Source organism: Microtus oregoni, unplaced genomic scaffold (genome assembly GCF_018167655.1).
Source record: "Microtus oregoni isolate MIOR12 unplaced genomic scaffold, Mior012 000040F_ref0000088, whole genome shotgun sequence".
NCBI lineage: Eukaryota > Metazoa > Chordata > Mammalia > Rodentia > Cricetidae > Microtus > Microtus oregoni.
The window spans coordinates 6,537,671-6,561,427 of NW_024543207.1; the positions used below are offsets into that span (position 1 = coordinate 6,537,671).

General features: G+C 35.7%; 1 protein-coding gene across 1 annotated transcript in view; it reads left to right on the plus strand.

Annotated features, from left to right (window-relative positions):
* Positions 1 to 23,247, plus strand: part of Cdh10 (cadherin 10) — a 179,780-nt gene extending 156,533 nt beyond the window's left edge. Inside the window, exons 9-12 of the mRNA XM_041632178.1 lie at positions 6,755 to 6,876; positions 12,473 to 12,581; positions 17,314 to 17,565; positions 20,292 to 23,247. Coding sequence (XP_041488112.1) covers positions 6,755 to 6,876; positions 12,473 to 12,581; positions 17,314 to 17,565; positions 20,292 to 20,782 — 974 coding nt within the window. The 3' untranslated portion in view covers positions 20,783 to 23,247. The remainder of the gene's footprint in view (positions 1 to 6,754; positions 6,877 to 12,472; positions 12,582 to 17,313; positions 17,566 to 20,291) is intronic.
* The last annotated feature ends 510 nt before the right edge of the window (positions 23,248 to 23,757 follow it).

The following is a 23,757-nucleotide window of genomic DNA, read 5'->3' on the forward strand; positions in this document are numbered from 1 at the left end:
TTTGTATTTTTTATTCACTTTTCTTATATTTAAGAATAGCTGAGCCGGACGATGGTGGCACACGCCTTTAATCCCAGCACTCGGGAGGCAGAGGCAGGTGAATCTCTGTGAGTTCGAGACCAGCCTGGTCTACAGAGCTAGTTCCAGGACAGGCTCCAAAGCCACAGAGAAACCCTGTCTCGAAAAACAAAACAAAACAAAACAAAAAAATACAAACAAAAAAAAAAAACACAAACAAACAAAAGAATAGCTGGTCAATTGAGATGGGCATCATTTCATGTTGTTGTGATGTGGCCTTTTTACTAACTTCCTCTAATAATTTGTCTTGAGAGGGATCAGTCCTGCATTGAATTCATAGCATTCCCAGATGTGTCTAGGTAGAGGAAAAAGCAAGTTAGAGATAAGATATCGGGTACAGCATTTCCTTGCCAAGCAAAATTCAGTGTTGGATGGGTCTCTCACTCATGTTATAAAGTCCAAGACTAATCCTGCAACATTTTTTTTCCTACACTCATGCAATGAAATATAGCAGAGCTAAAATTAGCAGCAAGCTCACATGCCCACAACAAATCAGGGTAGAGGCATGGATTGTTCTTAAAATCTTTGTGTTAGAATGTCTCTTGCTAATTTTTTTATCAACCTCATCTTATTGCAGATCATAGTCCTTGGAGATTTTTATAATTTTAAAAATTCACAATGCTAGAAGCAATAAACTGGGAATCAAATTGATTATTTGACTTCTAGATCTAATACTTAATTCTATACATGCTTTAAAAAAATCAATAGTTTATCCAATTAGAAAATGGCAAGTTAAAATCTGAGAACAATACATTTCTAAAACTGCCCCAGATATTGCTTCCAGAAAGGATTCTATCATTGTGGATGCTGTTGTAATTCTTTAGTGGACTGTTGAAAATCATTATGGGTTCTTATGGGATAGCACATGCTTATAATCCCTGCACTCAGAAGGCAAGAAGTCTAAATCAAAGTGATGTTGGGGAAATGCCTGAAAGAACAAGAGCATTATCATATCTAATAGAACAAACAAGAGACAAAAACCATGAAGAAATTTGAGACAGTGACAACAGAGCCTTAAATCAAATGTGCAGTCCATTACATCATAAAGATGTGGAAAAGTCACATACCCATGCTAATGAAAACCTCCCAGTGCCCAATCCCTTGCTGAACCCATTATAAGGCAGAGCAGCTCTGTACACTTTATTTTATTGTTTTTTTTAAACCACCTTATTTTACATACCAATCCCAGCTCCTCCCCCTCTCTCCTGTACACTCCCCCAGTCTTCTAAACACCACACTCCCACCCATTCCTCAGAAAGGGTGGGGCCTCCCATGAGGAGTCAACAAAGTCTGCCATATTACTTGAAGCAGGACCAAGGTTCTCCCTGCTTTTATGTAGGTGAGCAAGGTATCCCTCCACAGGAGATGGGCTCCAAAGATCCAGTTCATGCACTATAGATAAAAACTGGTTCCACTGCTAGCGGCGCCACAAAGTGCCTATGTCAAACAACCACATTCATAGGGTCTAGTTTGTTCGGACTTTATGCTGGCACCCCAGCTGTCATTCTGGGTTCAATGAAATCCTACTAGCTCAATTTAGTTATTTCTGTGGGTATCCCCATCTTAGTCTTGGGCCGTTTGCTCATAATATCACGCCTACCTCTCTATGACTGGACGCCAGGAGTACAGCCCAGTGCTGAACTGTGGCTCTCTGTATACTTATAATGAGAAGTTCTAGCTTTTAGTTGAGCCATGGTAAGAAACTGATGTGTGTTTGCCCTTCTGTATGCTGTTTTATTACCATTGATTAATAAATTAATTCAGCCTATGGCAGGACAGAATAATTCTAGGTGGAAAATATGAACAGAAATATATACAGATAGTAGGCAGAAATAGGGAGACACCAAGTAGCTCTTAAAGGAGAAAGATGCCAGACAAAACCTTAGGTAAGCCACAGCCAAGTGGCGATACACAGATTAGTGGAAATGGGCTAATTTACCATATAAGGGTTAGTTAATAAGAAGCCTGAACCATTGGCCAAAGTGTTGTAATTAACATGATTTCTGTGTGATTATTCGCATTTGGGCTGCCTGAAAACAAAAGAACAGTCTGCATTTACAAGAAACTGCCTATAAATTCCATACATGCCATACTGAGTCTACAAGCAACTGTCTAAACAAAGCTATTAAAACCAATTATTGCAGACTAAAACCAGATCCGAATCACCCAATGTTTCAGAATTGTGCAAGTAGTCTAGTCATAACGCCATTCCAGGATTTTAACTGAAATAATGGATTTAGCTTCAGCATTCTAGCTGGGATGTAAATAGAGATTTGCTTCCACTTTCCCCAAATTGTGCTTTGTTTAGGGAGTTATAAATGGTAGTGTCTTTTGAGGCTATCAATTTAAAAACATATTTTCTCCTATAAGGAAAACTCCTATTTCTCTGTCTTCTGTATCTAATGAGATCCAATTTGGAGCTCCAGGAATCTGATTGTTTGTGCTGTCTGCTCCGCTCAAGATCCTTCTTCAAGCTCACTGAGCTTGGAATTGCATTTTCTATTTCAGATACTTTGAGAAATTTAACTTCTAAAGCTAGTTGAAGTAATTATGATTCTGTAAAAAGCTAAGCCAATTACTTCCTAAGAGCTAAGCTTATTCTCGCCCTTAAGTGAAATCAATCTGTGCAGTGAGTACTAGAAATGCCCACCTGCCAAGTACATGAAGCAGGGTCCCATTATGCTGTTCTGGGCATTTAATGCAATGAGGATGGAAGCAAAACACACACAGGGACTTGTTTCACTAGACATTAAACACTGGGTTGATGGTAAGTGTGTCCCTCACCAAGTTCTGAGCAGGACAGTAGAATGTGTAAAGGAACCTCTTACTGCTGTGCTTCCAGGTCCGCCTCTAACAGTTTAATTCTATGTTGCATAGCAAACGTCACATCATGTGAAAAGTGCAGTTTCCCTCAGGTAATTATTCAGTGCATTATAGCATGGCGTAATTCTTTTCCCCTTATTTAAAAAAAATATTTTAAAATGCCAGGTGGAAAATGCTAGACTATAAAATTAATGTCACAGTCAGTGACTTCATAACAAACTTGGGATCTTAGAATACTCAGGAAGCCAAAGCGTTCCTATAAGTACATCTAGAAACTGATCGTATTGCATATATTTTTGATCAATGCATACAGAGACATTACATCTTTTGGAAACCTCAAGATTCAAGAGAATGATTCAAGCTTGCCTCTTTTTGGATGATTGGCAAAGCTTATGCATGCATAGGAATGGCCTTACTTGAGGACATATATCCTGAAAGCCTTTATTGCTCATGCATCCTTGTTATAGTACAGTTTCCCTGAAGGATTCTGAGGGAGATTCAGGTGGTAAATACAAGCCAGCTGCTATTCAGTATAATTCATCCGTGGAATGCTTTATACTTTTATTTATACATAAGCGGTAGCATCTGCCAGCAAAAAAGATTAGCGTAAGCACTGTCTTCTGAATAGATGACTCCAGGCCTTACGCTTTATAAAGCACATTCATCCCTGTGGATTTAGCTTTTGATTCAAAGTTATTTGGAAAGAGGTTGAAGAGTCTTCCTACTGTGATAGAAAAGGGTCTCACGAAGCAGTTTCTTAGCTATGAAACTTCTTTGTCTCTTTTGTCTCCGTTAGCATAATTAGAAAGTGGACCTTCCAACATGAGTGGAGTTTGTTTTAAAAATAGTAAAAATAAATATTTTGTATACATCTCACTCTATCAATAGGAAGAAAATCATATTCTAGAAAGATACTTTTCCATTTTTCTCCACACCAACATGTAACTAGGGAGCTGAGAGTCCATTTGTAGCTGGATATACCTACCTCTAACTATGAGGAATAAGGAAGAATAGCATTGCTTTTCTATTTTTGTGTGTTTGTTCATTTGTTTTGTTATGTTTCATTTCTTTTTTCTACTCTCGCCTAAATACTCATCAGATTCATGTAAGTGGAAAATAACTGACAGCACTATTCATATATTTTTATTATGTATACTTTATTGTGAGAGACATTAGCACAAAAATCCTAAGTAACAGAAGGAAACGAAGTTATGTTAATGGTTATAAAGATGATTTTAGTGGTAATAATTAGCATAATCTCAAAATTGATGCTCTATTAAAAAGATTTTTTTTTGATTTTTTGAGACAGTGTTTCTCCGTAGCTTTTGGTTCCTGTCCTGGAACTAGCTCTTGTAGATCAGGCTGGCCTCGAACTCACAGAGATCCGCCTGCCTCTGCCTCCCGAGTGCTGGGATTAAAGGCGTGCGCCACCACCGCCCGGCTTAAAAAGAATTCTTATCTAATTTTCCTAATAACTCATATGAGATTGGACTTTCTACTTGATATGTATTTCATAAACTGAGGGAAGAAGAGAAGTGGAGTGAATATATGAACCAAAATTAAACTGCATAAGTTGTGAAATTGAGACAGACACAGCTCACTTGTCTCTGGGGCCCAAACTCGTGTTGTCTGTAGTAAGAGTTTGAAAACTCCTAAAATAAATTCTGATGGCTGAATACATGTGAATTAAGACTTTGGCAAGACTTAAAAAAAATTGATTTTTATCAATTTAAATTGATATTTTCCTTTTGTGGAAAGAAGGGAAGGTAATTATATTTCAAATTATATAGAACCTGTGGCTTTTCCTTTATAGTCTATTAGACTTATGAATCCTGATCAGAGACCAGCTTTTAACTGCATAGAATCATTAATTTAGTAAAAGTATAGTTATATTAAAAGGGCAATAAACTCTTTCAAACTGCAATACATATTACATTTGGACTCAGTCACGTTTTTTATTTTTGTGTTTGTAAAACACAAAGAAAAATATTGGAAAAAATGAGCATCTATAGAGTAAGCAATGGTTTTCACAATCATTTTGTCCAAATATTTAACAATAGTGCTAACCTTATTTCTTCATTTCAATTATAGACTGTCTAACCTCTTAAATTTTTTATTTTATTGATACACAAGAATAAATTTTACATATTAATATTACTGTGTACTGTTTTATATGTGTATCTACTGCATATTGTTTTGATCAGTTCCTGAATTGCTTCTAATTATCTTTATTATGAACTTTTAAAATCTTTGAATTTTAAAGTATGCACTATTTTCTTATTCTTGTAATATCTCTACTGTGGAATAGCACACCAGAATACACGTGTCTCTTAGGATATATTCATCGGCCTTGCTTAACCTTCATCCATCCTATTTTCCAATACCTCTAAAAACCATCATGATTCTTCCAGTGTCCATGACCTCAATGTTTTGACTCAACATATGACTTCAATCACATAGTACCTGTGTATACTTGCCTTACTTACAATATTTTCCAGTTCCATACATATAGTCTTTTATGAATGATTTCATTCTGTTTATAACTACTTATCCTTCTGTTGTGTTTATGTACCTCATTTTATCTCTGCATGCTCAATTTGATGAGCATATTACATTTCTTGATTCTTGTGAATAATACTGCCTTGAACATGAAGCACAAATATCTTTTATATGACTTTCTGCTTGTGACTGGCCACATTTGCATGCAAATTGCATTGTGTTCATATAACCAGCATTATGAAGTCTAAATGACTTTAACTTGAATCCATCATGTAAAACACTCAGCCATCAGTAGGACTGCCTAGAATACACTTGGCACGCATAATGCCATTATGACAAATACAAAAATGATATTAAAGCCAAGCTAAGTAGACAGGTTTTAAAATTTCATTCATCGATCAAAGCAATAAATAAAATTTATCTTTCTTCATAACAAATGTGATGCTTTTAATTTCACCATTTTTAACAAAGCAGATGTAATAAATTCACTGTTTATTGTTTGGAAGCTGGTTGGAGCTAGTGTGGTGCTTTGGCACTTAGTGACAAGCGTGATGACCCATAGTTCAATTACTGAGTCCCACACAGTGGAAGGAAAAACCTTCTTACCACAGTTATCATCTGTCTACTACTTACCTTGTGGTATTCATGTGAACACAAATATAGACACACATGCTGCACAAAAAATAAATGAATAAAAATAATAAAGTTCTGTTTAATGTTATCAGGGATGAATATATCAAAAATGTTTTTACTATATTTTTTCTAATAAATATGTTAAATCATATCCATGTAGTCCAGTTTCCAAATGAAGATTTTAAAGTATGTTTGAAAATGTTTTCATTATAGAAAAAAACAAAGTGAGTTTTAGGAGTTGGTGATATTGACCAAGTACTTAATCTATTTCCAATTGTTTCTTCACTAGAGGGAAGGAAAACTGTGGTTGGAATATATTTTATGAGAGAAGAATCTATTTTCAATTTAAAAAACATTAAAAATCAAAAGTGGTTCATAATTAAGTGACACGGCCATGTATAGCAAGAATTTAATAGTTATATAATATAATCTCATAATTGGTTGTTAGGGACACACATATAATATGAAGACAATTACGTTGTATTGTACTTTTAAAAGGAATATTTAAAATAATGGTCCTCTTGTGCCTACTTATAACAGAATTCATGACTAGTTAACTGGGCTCTATAGTAATTTTCTTTATTGCATTTGTTCATTGTATCAGGAAAGTGGATATGATGTTTATTTGTATGTGACATTCAATGTCCACAAGATGTTTATCTCAATTGAATTCTGCACAAACTCTGTCTCCCTAAACACTGTTTTCATTTCCTCCTTCTAGATAATCCCAAAGAGACAACTCGTGTGTCTGTTTTTGTGAGGATTTTGGATGTGAATGACAATGCTCCACAATTTGCTGTGTTTTATGACACATTTGTATGTGAAAATGCCAGACCAGGGCAGGTGAGCAGCTCTACAACTCCCATTCAGGATGATCCAGTTGTGTGTAAAATGTGTTTTGGTCAAAATCTTGGAAAAGATGAGACAAATGGAGTTAGGAACATTTATTTATATTCTCATTAAAAGTTTAGACAGTGATTGATGTTTATAAAGTTGAAAGTATTTTAGCAGTTAGATTTCTCAATTCCTTTTTAAAGTTATAATGCCAGAAAATAATGAGATCTTACTCTACATTATAATTACAACCATATAGTAGTAAGAAGAAGATATTGTCTCTCCCATAAAAGTTGAGATGTGGGAAATAGCTTTAAATTTTAAAAATTTCAGAATCAGAATACCAGAATGTGTTCCATGGCATGCCATTGGTTCAACATCAGTAACCGTTTAGAGGAATAGAGGATGGTTATTAGTACAGTTTATCATTTTTACTTTTTTTTAATTGTTCGCTAATTAGTCTCTTTGTTTTGTGCTTTCAAGACAGGCTTTCTCTATGTAACAGTCCTGGCTATCCTGGGATCACTTTGTAGACCTGGCTGGCCTCAAAGTCATGGACATCCTCCTGCCTTTGCCTCCCGAGTGCTTTGATGCATGCACTACCATGCCCAACATAGTCTAGTCTTTAATGGTCAGAGCTTGGGCCCTAACAGCTCTAGTCAGGTGGACTTCACCACCCATTCTCAATAAATCAATGAAGTCCACATGCAAGAGTGAAAGTCAGAGAAACATGACCTATTCACCCTGGCAAGGTTGGAAAAATAAATAAATAAATAGAGCCAGTGGTGTCTGTCCAACTGATCCATCTTTCAGTCCCAGCGTAAGGATTTGGTTAAACCAGTTTCATGGAACACGCATCATAAAGAAGTACCCGTCAAGAGTGACCCTTTCTATCATCGACACTGCCTTGTCTCAGTTCCAATTTCTCCTGTGAGGTGTTCTCTGTGACTGTCCCAATTATTTGAGCTCTTTTCGGGAGACAAGTTTCTCCCGTGGCAAGTACCTAGATTTTAAGCCTTTTGTTCTCCAGCATGAGATTCCTGAGAAATTTTCAATTTTTTTGTGACTACTGCTTCAGTAGTCTAATATAACTGTTGACACAAATTTCTACTTAGAAATCTTCATTGCTGCAGGATGTTGGCAGTGAGACTCTGGAAATGCAGAGACAGGTGCACAGGTTCACTGAAACAGTCAGTGTTGAGTTGTATGTGAACATGTTTTGAAGTAAGGCAGCCACATTCACAGCTATGGGTTTCCTGTGTTTCTCCTACGTGTGGCAGCCCAGAAAACACTCAATGACTTCATTTTAGTTCTTTGAAGCATTCTTTCCACATCAGCTTTGTTTGGAATTATTTAAATAATTTCCTCAGTGGACTCATTTTCTTGTTTGAAAAGCTTCAGCATATATGGCTGAGAGAAATGCTCTTAATTGTCTTGAGTGCTGTCTTCACAGAAGGAAGCTGCATATTATAAATAATAATTGGGAATCACAAGCATTTTATTAGAGATAGAGAAGCCATTGAGAAACTGTGTTGTGTTTTGACATCATTTAATGCTTTTATAAACATCAATGTCATTGCTATATTTTTATGCAAATTGCATTGTCGAGTAAGTTTTCTTGTGAATATTCTAACGAGAATTCAATAGCTTGTCTATTGTTTGAAAGGATAAAATTACTGCAATTGGATTTTTTTATTTCAATGTTATGGAAATGTTTATTTCTGAATATTTAAATAACTTAGGTGTTTTTAATATTCCTAATGAAGCAGCGAAGCAGCGTCTACCCTAAAAATACCATTCCATCCAGTCTTTGACCGACAGGCTCAGCATGATTTAAGCTAAATTCTTTTCTGAGAGTGATAAATTATCCACTTTGCTACTACTACATGCATTGCTTCCTCCATGATTATTGAATTTGATTTTTCAAGAGATACCTTTCAGACCAGTAGAGGCATAAATACTAAAATACTGATGTATTCAAAATATTCAAAAAAGAATGGTATTTCCTTGTGCTTTCTCTCTTGTTCACTGTAGCTAACCCACAATGTCTCAAGACTTTTTGATTATTTAAAAAATAGTTAATGGGGGAAAAGAATATAATACTTGCATTAAAAAAGTATTTACTGAGTTCTGAGAACCTTAATTTTAAAAATATGACTATTTTTTTTCTAACTAGACACTTGAGCACACATGTCCAGATTAACTCTTTCTATTCTGACTAGTTTGTTTTACTATGATTGCATGAGAAAGGTTTTCGTTGGAACAAAGGTTTTATATGTGAAATCATTAGTAGAATGTGTAGGTATTTGTACTCCCAGCACTTGTGAGACTGTGAGACAAGGGTATCAGGAGTTCAAAGTTTTCCCACCTCCATGGTGTGCTCAAGGACAGCCCGAGCTACATATTATTTCTCAAAACGTGAAACTATAGCATGGGGTATTATCCCACTCATTTGGTGTGTGGACATGTGGGTGAGTCAGACGTAAAACTGAGAACCACCACATATTCCTTTACATCCCTGCCCCTTGGTCTTGTCAGTTCCTTGATTTAAGAAAGGTGCATTTCCTTTATGAAGGATGCAACATGCCACTGAGATGAAGCTAATTGGCTTTTTTCACGCCTAAATTTGGATACTAAACTCTCACACCCTTAAAAACAGAAAGTCGTTAGAAGTGAGAAGGAGAGCTGGCTCTTTCCCCATGCATTTCCCTCCCTCATATCCTCTCCTCCTGCTGGTGAGAATATTTTCATGTCCAAGGGAACAAATGAGCATTTACATCTCAAAGCATCCTTTTGAAGGAGTCTCCCAGGGAAAGTGGATGGTATCAAACAAGATTATCAACTGACATTACATAACAAGTGGCAGCCAAGGTTTATCAGGCCCCGAATATGCAACATCTGTACTCCAAAGAGCAGTGTTCAGGTGCCATCCCTCACAACCAGGAGCCCTGGGTTTGACCAAGGCAAAGGAAAGTTTTCACCAAGAATTATTTGTCTTCTCACAGAAGAAGTTCAGTATTTTCAAACACATGTACTGCTTTCCTTTGTGCATCTAAGAATCCACCCCACATTCCACCCACGCTTCATTTTGTTAGGATCCTTGAAACAGCCTTGAAGTTCCTGTAGGATGTGAAATACAAGTCAGCTCTGTTACTGCTAAGGACTGAACTGAATGTATTCTATCTCGTACTTGGAATAAATAATCAAAAGCACTTTTTTTTTGTAGTATTAAGATGCAATGAAATAGTGAGTCCTTGGTGAACCAGAGGAAATCTAATTTTTATTTTGGTCATAACCTGTGTTCAGGAAAGGTAGAGACTCAGCTGTGTCATTTCATTTATTGTCCCTTTAATACTATTGCTCTTTCTATAAGACAGTGATTCAGTTAACCACTAATCGTTAATTAATTGGCACCATAATCCTTAATCAGTATACACATTTCATTTGATGTCAGGTAAATTTTGTAATATCCTGTACACACATACAAGTAAGCAGACATTGGTCCTCAAAATTATATGATTTGTTCTATAAAAATAGACTGAAACTTTAATTTGAAATCACAACTACAAATGTTGTTTTGAGATCTTGTAATTTTTCTTTAAAAGATCATTAGATCTACATATATATATATATATTCTGTCTATAATATATATATATATATACATATATATATATATATTAGCGTTGATCCTAGTGACTAATAATTTCCGTTGGGTTTTCATCTTTTTTATTTCATTTGCGGTATTTATTTCTTCTTCAATACATCAATGAATCACATTTTAAAAGAAAAATAAGTAAAGTTAGGCAAAGAGAAACAGATGAATTAATAATTTTTAAGAACCACAAGCCTGTTACCATTATTTGCATTTTTGTCTTGAATATATTCAAGTATCTGTTCTATATTTTATTCTATTATAATATGTTTTTCTTTGTTCTTATAATAAATATCTAGTCATCCATGATTTAATGTTGTTTTAAAATTGTTTCAACACTTAAATGATTATTCTTGTTCATTATTTATAGAAAACAGTATACTGCTTTGTGTGGTTTAATTAAAATTTTTGAATTGCATTTAAAAATAATTAGAATTATAATAAGTAGAATATTTTTACTGTTATTGCTATTACATGTTTTGAAAGGAAAGTAATTTAATATAATAATAATTTGATCATGTGCCTAATCATTTTACATAATGTTTTAAGCTTGAAATTCCTTGCTAAATCAACCAAACTCAAGAATTTTTTTACCAAGTATGCATACAATGTTGAACTAATGCTTTAAAAGTGTATTCTTCTAAGAATAAGTTCAAATGCTTATGCAAGTGATTATAACCTTTTGATGTTTTTCTGAAATGAATTCTTAAAACATTATGTGTGTAAGTGGAAAATAATTAGAGACTAGTCTCCCAGATTATATAAATATCCATTCCTGATGTACTGTCCCATGTGTTAAACATATAAGGAACGTGACAGACGTCTAAAACAAGATATGGTACTGCCCGTGTGTGTGTGTGTCTGTACAACATATGTATTTGAGTGCCCACAGAGTCAGAAGGAGGTTGTCACATCCCTTGGAGCTGAATTGCAGGTGTTTGTGAAATGCTGAATATTTGTTCTGTGAACTTGACACAGGTTCTCTGGATAAGCAACAAGGGCTCTTGATTGCCAACCCATATCTTTAGCCCTCTAGATTATTGCTTAAAATGTCTATTCCTCTAAAATCAAAGTTGATCCTCATAATAGTCATCCCTCTAATGTATAGATAGAGTCTATCTTAAACTGTACTTATAAATAAAGAAAATCCTTTTCTTTATAATTAAAAGTTTTTTTTTCTTTTGGAAAATCATGTATTACCTATAAAGTTTCTATTTCTTTTCCTTTTTTCTGTAATTTTATTTTGTTTCTCATTTTGTTTTGAGGCAGGCCCTGTTGTCCTAGAACTCTTTTTGTAGATCACACTGACCTTGAGCTCACAGAGATCCACCTTCCTCTGGAATCTTAGTACTGGGATTAGTTTTGTGACGTCACACCCAGCCCTAAAATTTCTGCTTCATTTCAATATTTTCATATTTAATATTTTGGCAAGGCAAAAAACCTACCACACATTAAGTTTCCAAATTGGATGAAATCTTCTAGATCATTGCTTTAATTCATGTCAAATAACCCAGTTACAGCAAGCATTTCCTTACATTTGTTTGAAAACCTCAAAGAATGTCACATGACATTTTGAAAGACAAGTCAGTGTTCACAAAAGCAAAGCAATTATTAAAAGTTGTGTTTACTAAAATATTCGTGCATGAGGGTCAAAACCAATTTACTTTTACAAGTTTTGTTGTAGCTTTTCCTTTTGATATTTTAATATAATCGCATCTTTCCCCATTCCTTCTTCCTTCTATGCTTTCACATTTGTTCTTTCAAAATTTCATAACATAATCACTGCCCGTGGGGGGGGGGGGCTGTGTGTGCACGCATGTGAGTGCACAGAAGCATTTAAATATAACCTGCTTAGTCTGTACAATGCTATTTGTAGAATGTTTCTAAATGACATATATGGTTCCTGATTTACCCACAGGAGTGTGATGGCTCTCATTTTCTCTTTTCTACAGCTGATCCAGACCATAAGTGCGGTTGACAAAGATGATCCCTTAGGTGGTCAGAAGTTTTTCTTCAGTTTGGCTGCTGTTAACCCTAATTTCACAGTACAGGATAATGAAGGTCATTTTTGAACTCTTTTCTTATCTAATATGGCGTGAATGGGAATTTCCCCCAAAGTAATTATTGCAATATAACAATCCATTTATTTATGCTTCATATCAACTTAATGATGTAAGCTTAAAAATCTGTTCACTCTGTATTTAGTAATGTATTCCTAAAGTATTTTTTGAGGTTACTTACTCTCTTAAATTTAGAATAATACAATAAATTATCAATCTATGAGTGTTCAGAGGAAGAGTTAATGTTAAAATTATTAGAAGGGCTCCAGATAATTAGTTAATATTGTAAACATGATAACGTGTGAATGGCTGTAGGAAAGAAAGATTTTGTGCATGCATTACACAAAGTTTGATGCAACAGAATGGCAGCAGATTTGTTGGAGCCAGGTAGGCATAAAGAAGATATAGTTGTCTTACTGTGGCTGCAGATGTATTTCAAATGAATCTGGTAACCACACTATCAAATATACAATACTTCCTTCATGGTGTCTGGGAAGTGTTATCAAGACCAATTGGCTGTATTTTCCTGCAGATGGTTTTCATATGTCATAAAAATGCTTACGGCATTGGATCATTTTACGTCATACTAGCTACTCACCAAGAAATTTCATCCAGTAGAACGTTCACATAAATGAGTCAAGAGAAGTTATCATTTGAGACTTTTGCTTTCACTAAATCTTAGGATTTGCAATGTCCATGTTTTCTGTCACTCTAGACACATCGAGTAATTGGGTTAGAAAAGAGTAACGTAGAGTTGGCAGTTGACATACAGAATGTTGAAGCTGAGTCTGAATTTCGGGTAAACACCCCTCAGCGTAATTTCAATTTGCTGAACCTGGCAATCTACACATAGACTTCAGATTGCTGCCTGTCTAAATTGAATCCTCAGTACCAAATTGACAATGCCTGATACTGGGTTTATTTAATTTTGATTATTTTTCTGTGAAACTGAGCACTAGTTGTTAAAAAGTGATGTAGATCAGGATTGCTTCTGTCATATCCCTGCTTACAGAGGCCCCAGAGAGACCACTTAAGACTCACCTTCATTAAATTTTGACATAGATTATGATTTTGTTATGTAGAAAGTATTGTTGAACCTATAAAAATTACTCAATGCGAGAAATAAACTTATACAAATATCAACCCAAAGAGTTCACTGAGTTGCATTCTGCATAATTTGATAGCATATTTTATCTAATTTTAGATATGACATTGTTTTCCGTTATTGGGTGAAAGTTCAAAAGAATTGTAATTATATAGAAATTAAAGGATACATTTTGTGAAGGTTTCCTCTTGTTTATCCACATGTTCCTCTTAAATATTTATTTAATGATAACAATCCTTTAAAAATTAACTTATTTCTGTGGTAAGTCAAATATATATCATGATTTTAAAATCCAGTTGTTTTACAAAATTTAAAGGATAAGATATATTTTAAAATAAAAATTTATTTTGGATATTAAATATGGCAGAATTACAAAATTAAGATTTAAATTTTGCGAAAAGATACCTAGACAAGAAGATTTTTTGTTATATTATTTTTATCTATTAGAGATATACATATATAAGTATAGACACATATGTTTATCATATTTTCTTGCAATCATTTTTAATTGTTTTTATTGAGCTATATATTTTTCTTCACTCTTCTTTCTTCCTCTCTTCTTTCCTTCCCTCTCCCATGGTTCCCATGCTCCCAATTTACTCAGGAGATCTTGTCTTTTTCTACTTCCCATGTAGATTAGATACATGTATGTCTTTCTTAGGGTCTAGATTCTCTGGGATTGTGAATTGTAGGCTGTTTTTTCTTTGCTTTATGTCTAAAAGCCACTTTTAGACATAATAAGTGGCTTTTAGACATAAAACAAAGAAGATTCTAAAAATGCCCACACATGTGAATTTTATCGTGGCTATTAATGCTTGAGAGGTAGGTCTTTGAATTTCTTCATGTTTCTATTAGTTTAAACTTCTGCTTTTATAACGTAATTATCTGATGGAGGAAGGTCATTGGCTAATAAAGAAACTGCCTTGGCCCATTTTATTGGTTAGAACATAGGTGGGTGGAGTAAACAGAACAGAATGCTGGGAGGAAGAGGAAGTGAGCTCAGACTCCACAGCTCTCCTCTCAGGGGCAGACGCCTCAGAGAGACACCATGCTCCTGGCTCCAGGGAAGATGCACGTGATGAAGCTCCGACCCAGGATGGACGTAGGCTAGAATCTTCCCAGTAAGACCGGTGCTACATAGATGATTAGAAATGGGCTAGTCCAGGTGCGAGAGTTAGCCGAGAGAGGCTAGATAGAAATGGGCCAAGCAGTGTTTAAATGAATACAGTTTGTGTGTTGTTATTTCGGGCATAAGCTAGCAGGCAGCTTGGGTGTTGGGGACGCAGCCCCGCCGCTCATATCACTACAATTAACAATGGAGAAAGCACCTGTTTTATATTCAGCCACTGAACCAGTAAGCAATTGTCACTTTCTTTTTTGGTTCCTGTTGTTTTCACTTAACAACTGATTGATTGTTGTTTCTATTTTGGCCTTGCAGACAGCTGTTTGAGAATCAAGACTACATTCGTCTGCTTTCCCCCCTCCCCCCAAAAAAAGAGAGGGGGAAGAGAGAGAGAGAGAGAGAGAGAGAGAGAGAGGTTAACAATCTGTGATTTTTAAAAGTTGATTGTTTGAGACTAACAGAAATTACACGTACTTTCCCCTACAACTCCACATTGAGGAGAATTGGTTTACTTGTTAGATTAGGAAAAATTTTACTAACAGAGTAGTAGGCAATTGGATGGTAAACTTCATTAAAATTCTACATTTTTTGAAGTGTTATTTGGTAGTCCACAGCAGTGACAACAAATTTCTCATTAATCATATAATATATATATTCTTGTTTTTATTGAGCTATCCATTTTTCTCTTCTCCCCTCCCTTCTGCCCCCACCTTCTACCCTCTATGTGACCTCCATGCTCCCAGTTTACTTGGGAGATCTTGTCTTTTTCACCTTCCTATGTTGATCCATGTATGTCTCTCTTAGTGTCCTCTTTGTTGTCCTGGTCCTCTGGGGTGGTTGGCTATAGGCTGGTTTTTCTTATTGAATTTTATTTTTTATTGCTTTATAAATAATACCATTCAAAATTTCCACTTCCTCCCTCCTCCCATTTCTCTCCTGCTCCCTCAGTCTCCCTCCCCCTCCCCCTCCAGTCCTAAGGGAGGGCAAGGTACCCTGCTCTGTGGGAAGTCCAAGGCCCTCCCTGCTCCATCCAGGCTTAGGAAGGTGTGCATCCAAACAGACTAGGATCGCAAAAAGCCAGTACACGCAGTAGAAGCAAATCCCAGTGCCATTATCAATGGCTCTCAGGCAGGCCCCATTGTCAGCCACATTCGGAGAGTCCAGTTTGATCACATGCTTGTTCAGTCCCAGTCCATCCGGCTTTGGTGAGCTCCCATTAGATCAGTCACACTGTCTCAATGAGTGGACGAACCCCTCCCGGTCCTGACTTCCTTGTTCATATTCTTCCTCCTTCTGCTCTTCAGCTGGACCTTGGGAGCTCAGTGCAGTGCTCCGATGTGGGTCTCTGTCTCTATCTCCATCTGTTGCTGGACAAAGGTTCTATGGTGATATTCAAGATAGTCATCAGTCTGACTACGGGACAAGGCCAGTTCAGGCACCCTCTTCTCTACTGCTCAAGGACTTAGCTGGGGACATAAGTGGCTTTTACACATAAAACAAAGAAAAACCAGCCTATGATTGGCAAGGGGCTTGGCTCTAGGCTGTTTTTTCTTTGTTTTATGTGTAAAAGCCATTTATGAGTGAGCACATACTATATTTGTCTTTCTGGGTCTGGGTTAGCTCCCTCAGGATATTGTTTTCTAGATCAATCTGTTTGCCTGCAAATTTAAAGATGTTATATATACCATTGAGTAGTACATCATTGTGTAAATGTACCACATTTTTTTTTTATCCATTCCTCAGTTGAGGGGCATCTAGGTTGTTTCCAGGTTCTGGCTACTACATGTAATGCTGCTATGAACATAGTTGAACACACGTCCTTGTGGTATAATTTATCATCCTTTGGGTATATGTCCAAGAGCAGTATTGGTGGGATTTGAAGTAGATTGTTTCCTAATTTTATGAAAAATTGCCATACTGATTTCCAAAGTGGCTGTTCAAGTTTGCACTCCACCCAAATTGTAACTCTAATGGAGGAACGTTTTTATTTATAGAAGCAGTGTACAGAAATATTCAAAATTTGCTAACCTTTAATTATATATTTAAATCTTAATGGATCTTGATACTTTGTTTTTATGTGCTTATACTACATTGTATCATTTTCTTTTAATTATTTGATTGAAGCATATTTTGTCATGTGAAATACATATTCAGACATGTATAAATTTAAAAATTTATATGGATTATTATCCTTGATAAAGACATATTTTGCAAACCTTCAGAATACTTATCGTTTGTACAGACATCACATATGAATTTTTATGTTTACCATTTTGAAACTGAGTGAGCATAAGAGCTCAAAATAAGTGGATAAATAAATGGTAATACATGATACTAGATTCTCTGTATTTTCTAGTATACGTGGTTTAGTTTGAATTCAATTATGCATATTGAATAGAAATATTCATAGTTTAAATAAACTGATGATTATTTAAACCTATCATTCACAACAAAAACACATTGATTGATTCAAATTATTTGTAATACTTCTGTGATTTATTTTAGATAACACTGCCAGAATTTTAACGAGAAAAAACGGCTTCAACCGACACGAAATAAGCACCTATCTATTGCCTGTGGTGATATCTGATAATGATTACCCAATTCAGAGCAGCACTGGCACCCTGACCATCCGAGTGTGTGCCTGCGACAGCCAAGGCAACATGCAGTCCTGCAGTGCGGAAGCCCTGCTCCTGCCTGCTGGTCTCAGCACGGGTGCCTTGATAGCCATTCTCCTCTGCATCATAATTCTGCTGGGTAAGAAGTGTTAGAGGAAAAGGGATGGTCTTCCAGGATGACTAATTCAGTCTGTTATTGAATAGGAAGGGTTACCATCAGAACACACCACCTCTCAAGTTTAAAGACCACACAAATTAACTGGGAAACAGTAATAACAAGGAAACCTTTTATCTGGTCAGAATATGTAATGTTTAAAGGAGTATTTGGGGTAATAGATGTAGCAGGGCTCTTATTTGTGGGAATTGTTCAAATATACATAAAAATGCACACCGAAAATAAAATAAAAGCAATATGTTAACACAGGCCCCCAGCCCCTAACCTGAAGGCTCTCTCCAGCTGATAACTACTGACAAAGAATAATTATTTTCTCCAAAAGAGTCTCCCTGGGGATAAAAACCACCACACTTAAGAGCAAGCCCCAGCCTAGTAGTGGCCAACACAAAAAGAACTCAATGGGAATTTTTAGGGTTTTTGATCTCAAGGATTTGTCAGAGCATTTTTCCTTTTTCCTTATAGACCTTTTACTTTATATTATGGTTTCTGATTTTGGATCCTTCTGTGTGCGGATTTATGTGTCTCTGAGTCTTTGTGTATCTCTCTCTCTCTCTCTTTGCTTTTTCCTATTACAGTTTATTAATTATGATGATGATGTCTGTTTTCTAATGAGAGAAAAAATAACTATGGATTTATGTGTGTAGGTAGTAGGCAAAGATCTGGGTAAGGAAACATACTCAGACTATAGTGTATGAAAACAATTAGTTTCAATAAAAAGGAAAAAATCAAAAAAGAATTGTTAATAGCACCAGCAATGGATGGGTGCTCCCCTTAATCCAAACTAGTCACTCTGAATGTGATTGACAGCTGTATGGCAGGGACAGACTGTAATCACTCATAAGTGGTTTTTAAACATAAAAGTAAAGAAAACCATCCCACAAATCACAATCCCAGAGAACCCAAACAATAATGAGGACCCTAAGAGAGACATACATAGATATAATCTACATGAATAGTAGAAAAAGACAAGATTTCTTGAGTAAATTTAGAGCATGGGGACATTGAGAGAGGGTTGAAGGGGAGGAGAGAGGGAGGGAGGGAGCAGAGAAAATGTAGAGCTCAAAAAAAATCAACTTAAAAATCTAATAAAAATTGTTAATAGCAATGTTTTAACAATAATCTACTGTTTATCAAACAGTGTACCGAACACTTTGCCACAAAGATTTTTTCTTGATTTATTTTTTAATAAGCAAACAACAGCAAAAAGAGACAACATTGTCAAAACTGTTGAAATTTAATATCCTCACTCAGAATGGTGCTAGGAGTAAGTTTTTGTCAACATGTTTGAAGGCAGAGCAACCAGAGTGCATTGCCCAGTTCTCTGGAGAATGTGCAGATTGCGTTCATCATTTTTTCTCCTAATGGCTGCAAGGAGGTCTTCACAGCTATCATTTTTACTCGAATCTGCTCAAAAACCCTTTACCTGATTTAATTGGTCACAAATAATACTAGTTGATTTTACGGCCTTGAGTAGAATGATTTTAGCTGATCTCGAGAAGAAAATAAGTTATTTACTCTCCATTGCATTCCCGTTTCCCTATTGACCTTAAGGATAGACACAGTAGCTGCATTTCAGAGAAATGAGTCTGGACAGAGTCAGTCTTATGGTTTCTACTATATTCTGTATCGGAAGCTCTGTATTGTCAACTTAGGGTTGAAAACCTTTACCTTACACAAGGTTATGTGTGAGAGGCTTTGTGAACTAAGAAAAATAACGTAAGCACTTCTCAATGGCGCAAATTATAAACATAAAAACAATCAGGGCATTTAATGTTAATGAATATAATTAATAGGAAACAAAGTATATTTTGAGGAAATAGTGATTCCAACTTGCTTTAAATACATTTTCTAGGGCTGGAGAGATGGCTCAGTGCTTAAGAGCATTGCCTGCTCTTCCAAAGGTCCTGAGTTCAGTTTCCAGCAACCACATGGTGGGCTCACAACCATCTGTAATGAGGTCTGGTGCCCTCTTCTGGCCTGCAGACATACACACAGACAGATATTTTATACTAAATAAATTAATCAATAAATATTTTTTACAAAAGTTGATCACTTTAAAAAATAAATACATTTCTAAGTAGAGATATTTAGGGAATTAATTTTTTCGCTTTATCTGATCAATAACAAAATGTTTAAGGATAGTACATAGGAGAACCCCAACTCCATGAGTGGTATTTGCATTAACTTTCTCCTACAGGTGTGTGGCTGTAATTTTTGCGATGCGTTTCTCTCCCTGTGCACGTCGACTCTCTGAAGATCACAGCTGTGTTTTAGAGTTAATTCAGTGTGATCTGAGTTTACTCTTTGTTCTGAATTCAGTCAGTTTAACAGTTTTATAGGGAATTTTCTTACAGGACATGAAAGATAGTCCCTTCATGTAAGTTTAGTATTTAATGCAAAAGATTGATATTTTTCCATTCTGTCAGGAATATACTTTAGTTCTCAGAAAAGTAAGTAAAAGGTAGTCATTGTAGATAGGGATTAGTCTACAGTGCTTTCAAAATGAATCACAAACACCATACTAGCCACCCCAGCTAGCCCTTCTCAGCTTCTGAACAAAAGTACAAAATAACCCCAAACTCTGGCCTCTCATGCAAAAATATAAACACCTTCCCACCTGTGTAGCGCTTGAGTTTTGGATTAGCAGTCTGGGAATTAAGTTCTAACGCATCTTCTTGTCTTTGTTTAAGTTATAGTAGTCCTCTTTGCAGCCCTGAAAAGGCAGCGGAAGACCGAGCCTCTGATCTTATCCAAAGAGGATATCAGAGACAACATTGTGAGCTATAACGATGAAGGTGGTGGAGAGGAGGACACCCAGGCCTTTGATATTGGTACCTTGAGGAATCCTGCAGCTATCGAGGAGAAAAAGCTCCGTCGTGATATTATTCCTGAAACGTTATTTATACCACGGAGGACTCCTACAGCCCCTGATAACACGGACGTCCGGGATTTCATTAACGAACGGCTCAAAGAGCATGATCTGGACCCCACCGCGCCTCCCTACGACTCACTGGCCACCTATGCCTATGAAGGAAACGACTCCATCGCTGAATCTCTGAGCTCATTAGAATCAGGTACCACTGAAGGAGACCAAAACTACGATTACCTCCGAGATTGGGGACCTCGGTTTAATAAACTAGCAGAAATGTATGGTGGTGGCGAGAGCGACAAAGACGCTTAGCCTGGCACCTGAGCTCTGCTCAAAGAAAGTAACTTTGCAGATACTGTCTCCACTTCACAATCTTTGATATTCAGGAGAATTTTTTCCTGCCACTCAGCACAAGTTTTCCACTTATTTCTTAATTTGTTCATTAATTATATTAATTCTTTCCTGTAGAATGTCTCATGGAATATATACGACATTTTATTTAATCACTTCCAAGAGCCAAAGCTATGGAAATTCAATGTTGTCCATCATAGTAAATAAAGGAAACCTGATCAGGATAGCTCTCCCTTAAGCAACCTCATGAACAAGCCGCTTCTGTTAGATACACGTCTTGCCCTTGCAAATGAAGCTTTGAAAAGGCAAAGAAAACATTTAAGATATATCCTGTTCTGTACATTAAGTTAAAAGCAATGTACACGTGGTGTCGTAGGTGTGATATGCAGCCTGGTATACAAGCATTTGTGCAATTTCATTTCATCAAATTCTATCTGCTAATGTTTTATATTTATATTTTTGTATTTATTTTTTAAAAAAAATAAACCAGTTTTTACAACTACTTTGTCTCTAGCTTATCTTTTCCCTAGGAGCAAATTTCTCTCTCCATAAATTAAAAATCTTGTTACCAAATCGAATTAAATGCCCAGGAAGAAAAACACATTTTATGCAATGTTGAAAGCCTTGATCAAACTGATATCCCAGGTAAGCATTGCTTTTCTGCAGTAAATCATTGCGCTGTGATATGGGGAAATTTTCACACTAAAAGCAGCTGCCAATTATAAACCACTTATAAATTATTGTTTGAAAAATTTACAAGAATGGTGTTCTAACCCCAGAGTTGCAGAGTCAATCACACTCGAATTTAAATTATTGCCATTCTTGGTTTCTGTGCTAAATACACCGGGAGTACAGCATTTTCATCTTGCCCATATTTACTAAAATAGTATCTGAAAGAATAAGACATTTTCTAATTTTTGGATGACATTTGTGTTGTTGAGGTTTATAGGTGATATGAGCTCTGGCAGCTCTCAGGCTGGAATAATCATTGAATGGAATTCTATTTACCTCCCATGGTGTCTTTGAAAATGCCTAGTAATGACAGTAATAACACTGAATATTCCATTAAGATGCGGGTTCACAACTCTGTCAGCTTTAGGAGATGCATCACACATTATTGTAACAAAGTCTTTTTGTGTAAGAAGAATGACTTGATAGAAAGTAAAAGCACAAGTTGAAAAACAAACTTTAAAGTGCTGGTAGTCGATCACAAAATGTTACTGAGAATCCTGGCCGTGAGAACAATGTCATTACTTGTTGTTCAACTCCTCGGCCATGATTTCTTTGCAAACGGAATAATTTATTAATAGATACAGAAGTCACCGTCCCTGCTGAGTACATTGAAAACAATACCAAAGATTCATGTGCTAATTAGTAAAAATGCTATATGACTTGAGTAGGTCTGTGTTCTATGTTGATATATCCTTGATGCAGAACTAATTATGTCAGTGTTTTTGGATGGTGTTTTTTTTTTCTAATTTCCAGGCTGAAAGGGCCCACACCACTCTACCCACTGATGCTTCAGTTTGTCTAATAGTCTGATTATGAAAGAGAGACAACCCATGAGGCCCAATTAAAATCACAACCAAGTGGTGTTAAGGACACATCAGGATGGATAGTAACACTTAATTTGACAGAAACCACTAATGTATATCATACATTGGCTTCCAAAAGAGACTAAGTTTAAGAAAGAACTTTTCCCCTTTGTGATGAATTGAAATAAATAAAATACTATTTCCTGGAGAGAACAGTCATTAATATAAGAATAAATTGGCTAAAGAAAAGAAAAACAAAGGCCATTGAATGTTTCAAATTGGTCATAATTTAAAATAAAATTTTTGTTGGAATTAATTTTAACTATCCCACACAGGTAGGGTCCTTGTGTGAATCTTAGATATCAGTAATGTGATTCTTTAGACTATAATGCAATTCTTATGTGAAGATGTTTATCTTCATTCAGAAATATCAAGCGACACTAAATTGTTCTGGCATTTTCTTAGTCATCCATTATTTTAAAAGCCAAGATTTGTGGCAGTAATCTCTAGCATAACCCAAACTTTAGGAATGAGCTTCAGTACAACTGATGGGCAGGTTTATTTGCCAATTGTGGAGAAATTGGTTAGTAGCAAACTGCCAATATTGTTGTTAATGAAGATGGTATCTTAAAGTTATTTCTTGTAGCCACGAATTTAAAACATGTTAAGAAAATCTATTTCCAGTCTCTCAGTCACCTTCTGGTATTGTGCTTGCCCAATGGAATGGCCAGTACATAGTTTATTCCAACATAGTGTTCTGTGTCAATGGGGCTACTGTTTCTCCAAATATTATTGATGTAACTGAAACAATGGATGTTTTAAATTTCTTCATCCATATTTATCTTCAGAATAAATTGTTTATTGAGCATCTATTATAAAAATACAAGGAATGTTCTGACACAAAGAGATGTAATAAATTATATATAATTCTTCTACTTATAGCTGTGTTTTTCTTTTACTTATAAGGTTAAAAGATGGGGAAAACTATGGTGTTATTAAAACCACTGAGGTTATAAGAAACTACCTAGATCTTATGATTACTTTTCAAGGAACAGAATCATTCTGTTCTCTTTTTTCCATGATTGTATAATTAGACATTTTAAATTAACTTCTAAATTTTGGAGCATTAGAAATGCTAAGTATATATAAATTTTACTTACAGCAAAGTATCAAATTATGTATTTACAAATTCATGGTCTCAGATTGAAATTATTCTCTGTCTCTTTCTCTCTCTTTACATACACACACACACACACACACACAAACACATATGTAGGGACACACATACATCCAATTTATATAACTTCAAAAATATTGGGTGGACATGTGCTAATAGGTTAATCCACATATACCATGCTGATTTAATGTCTAGAATTTTTTAAAAAGAAGATGTTAATATTA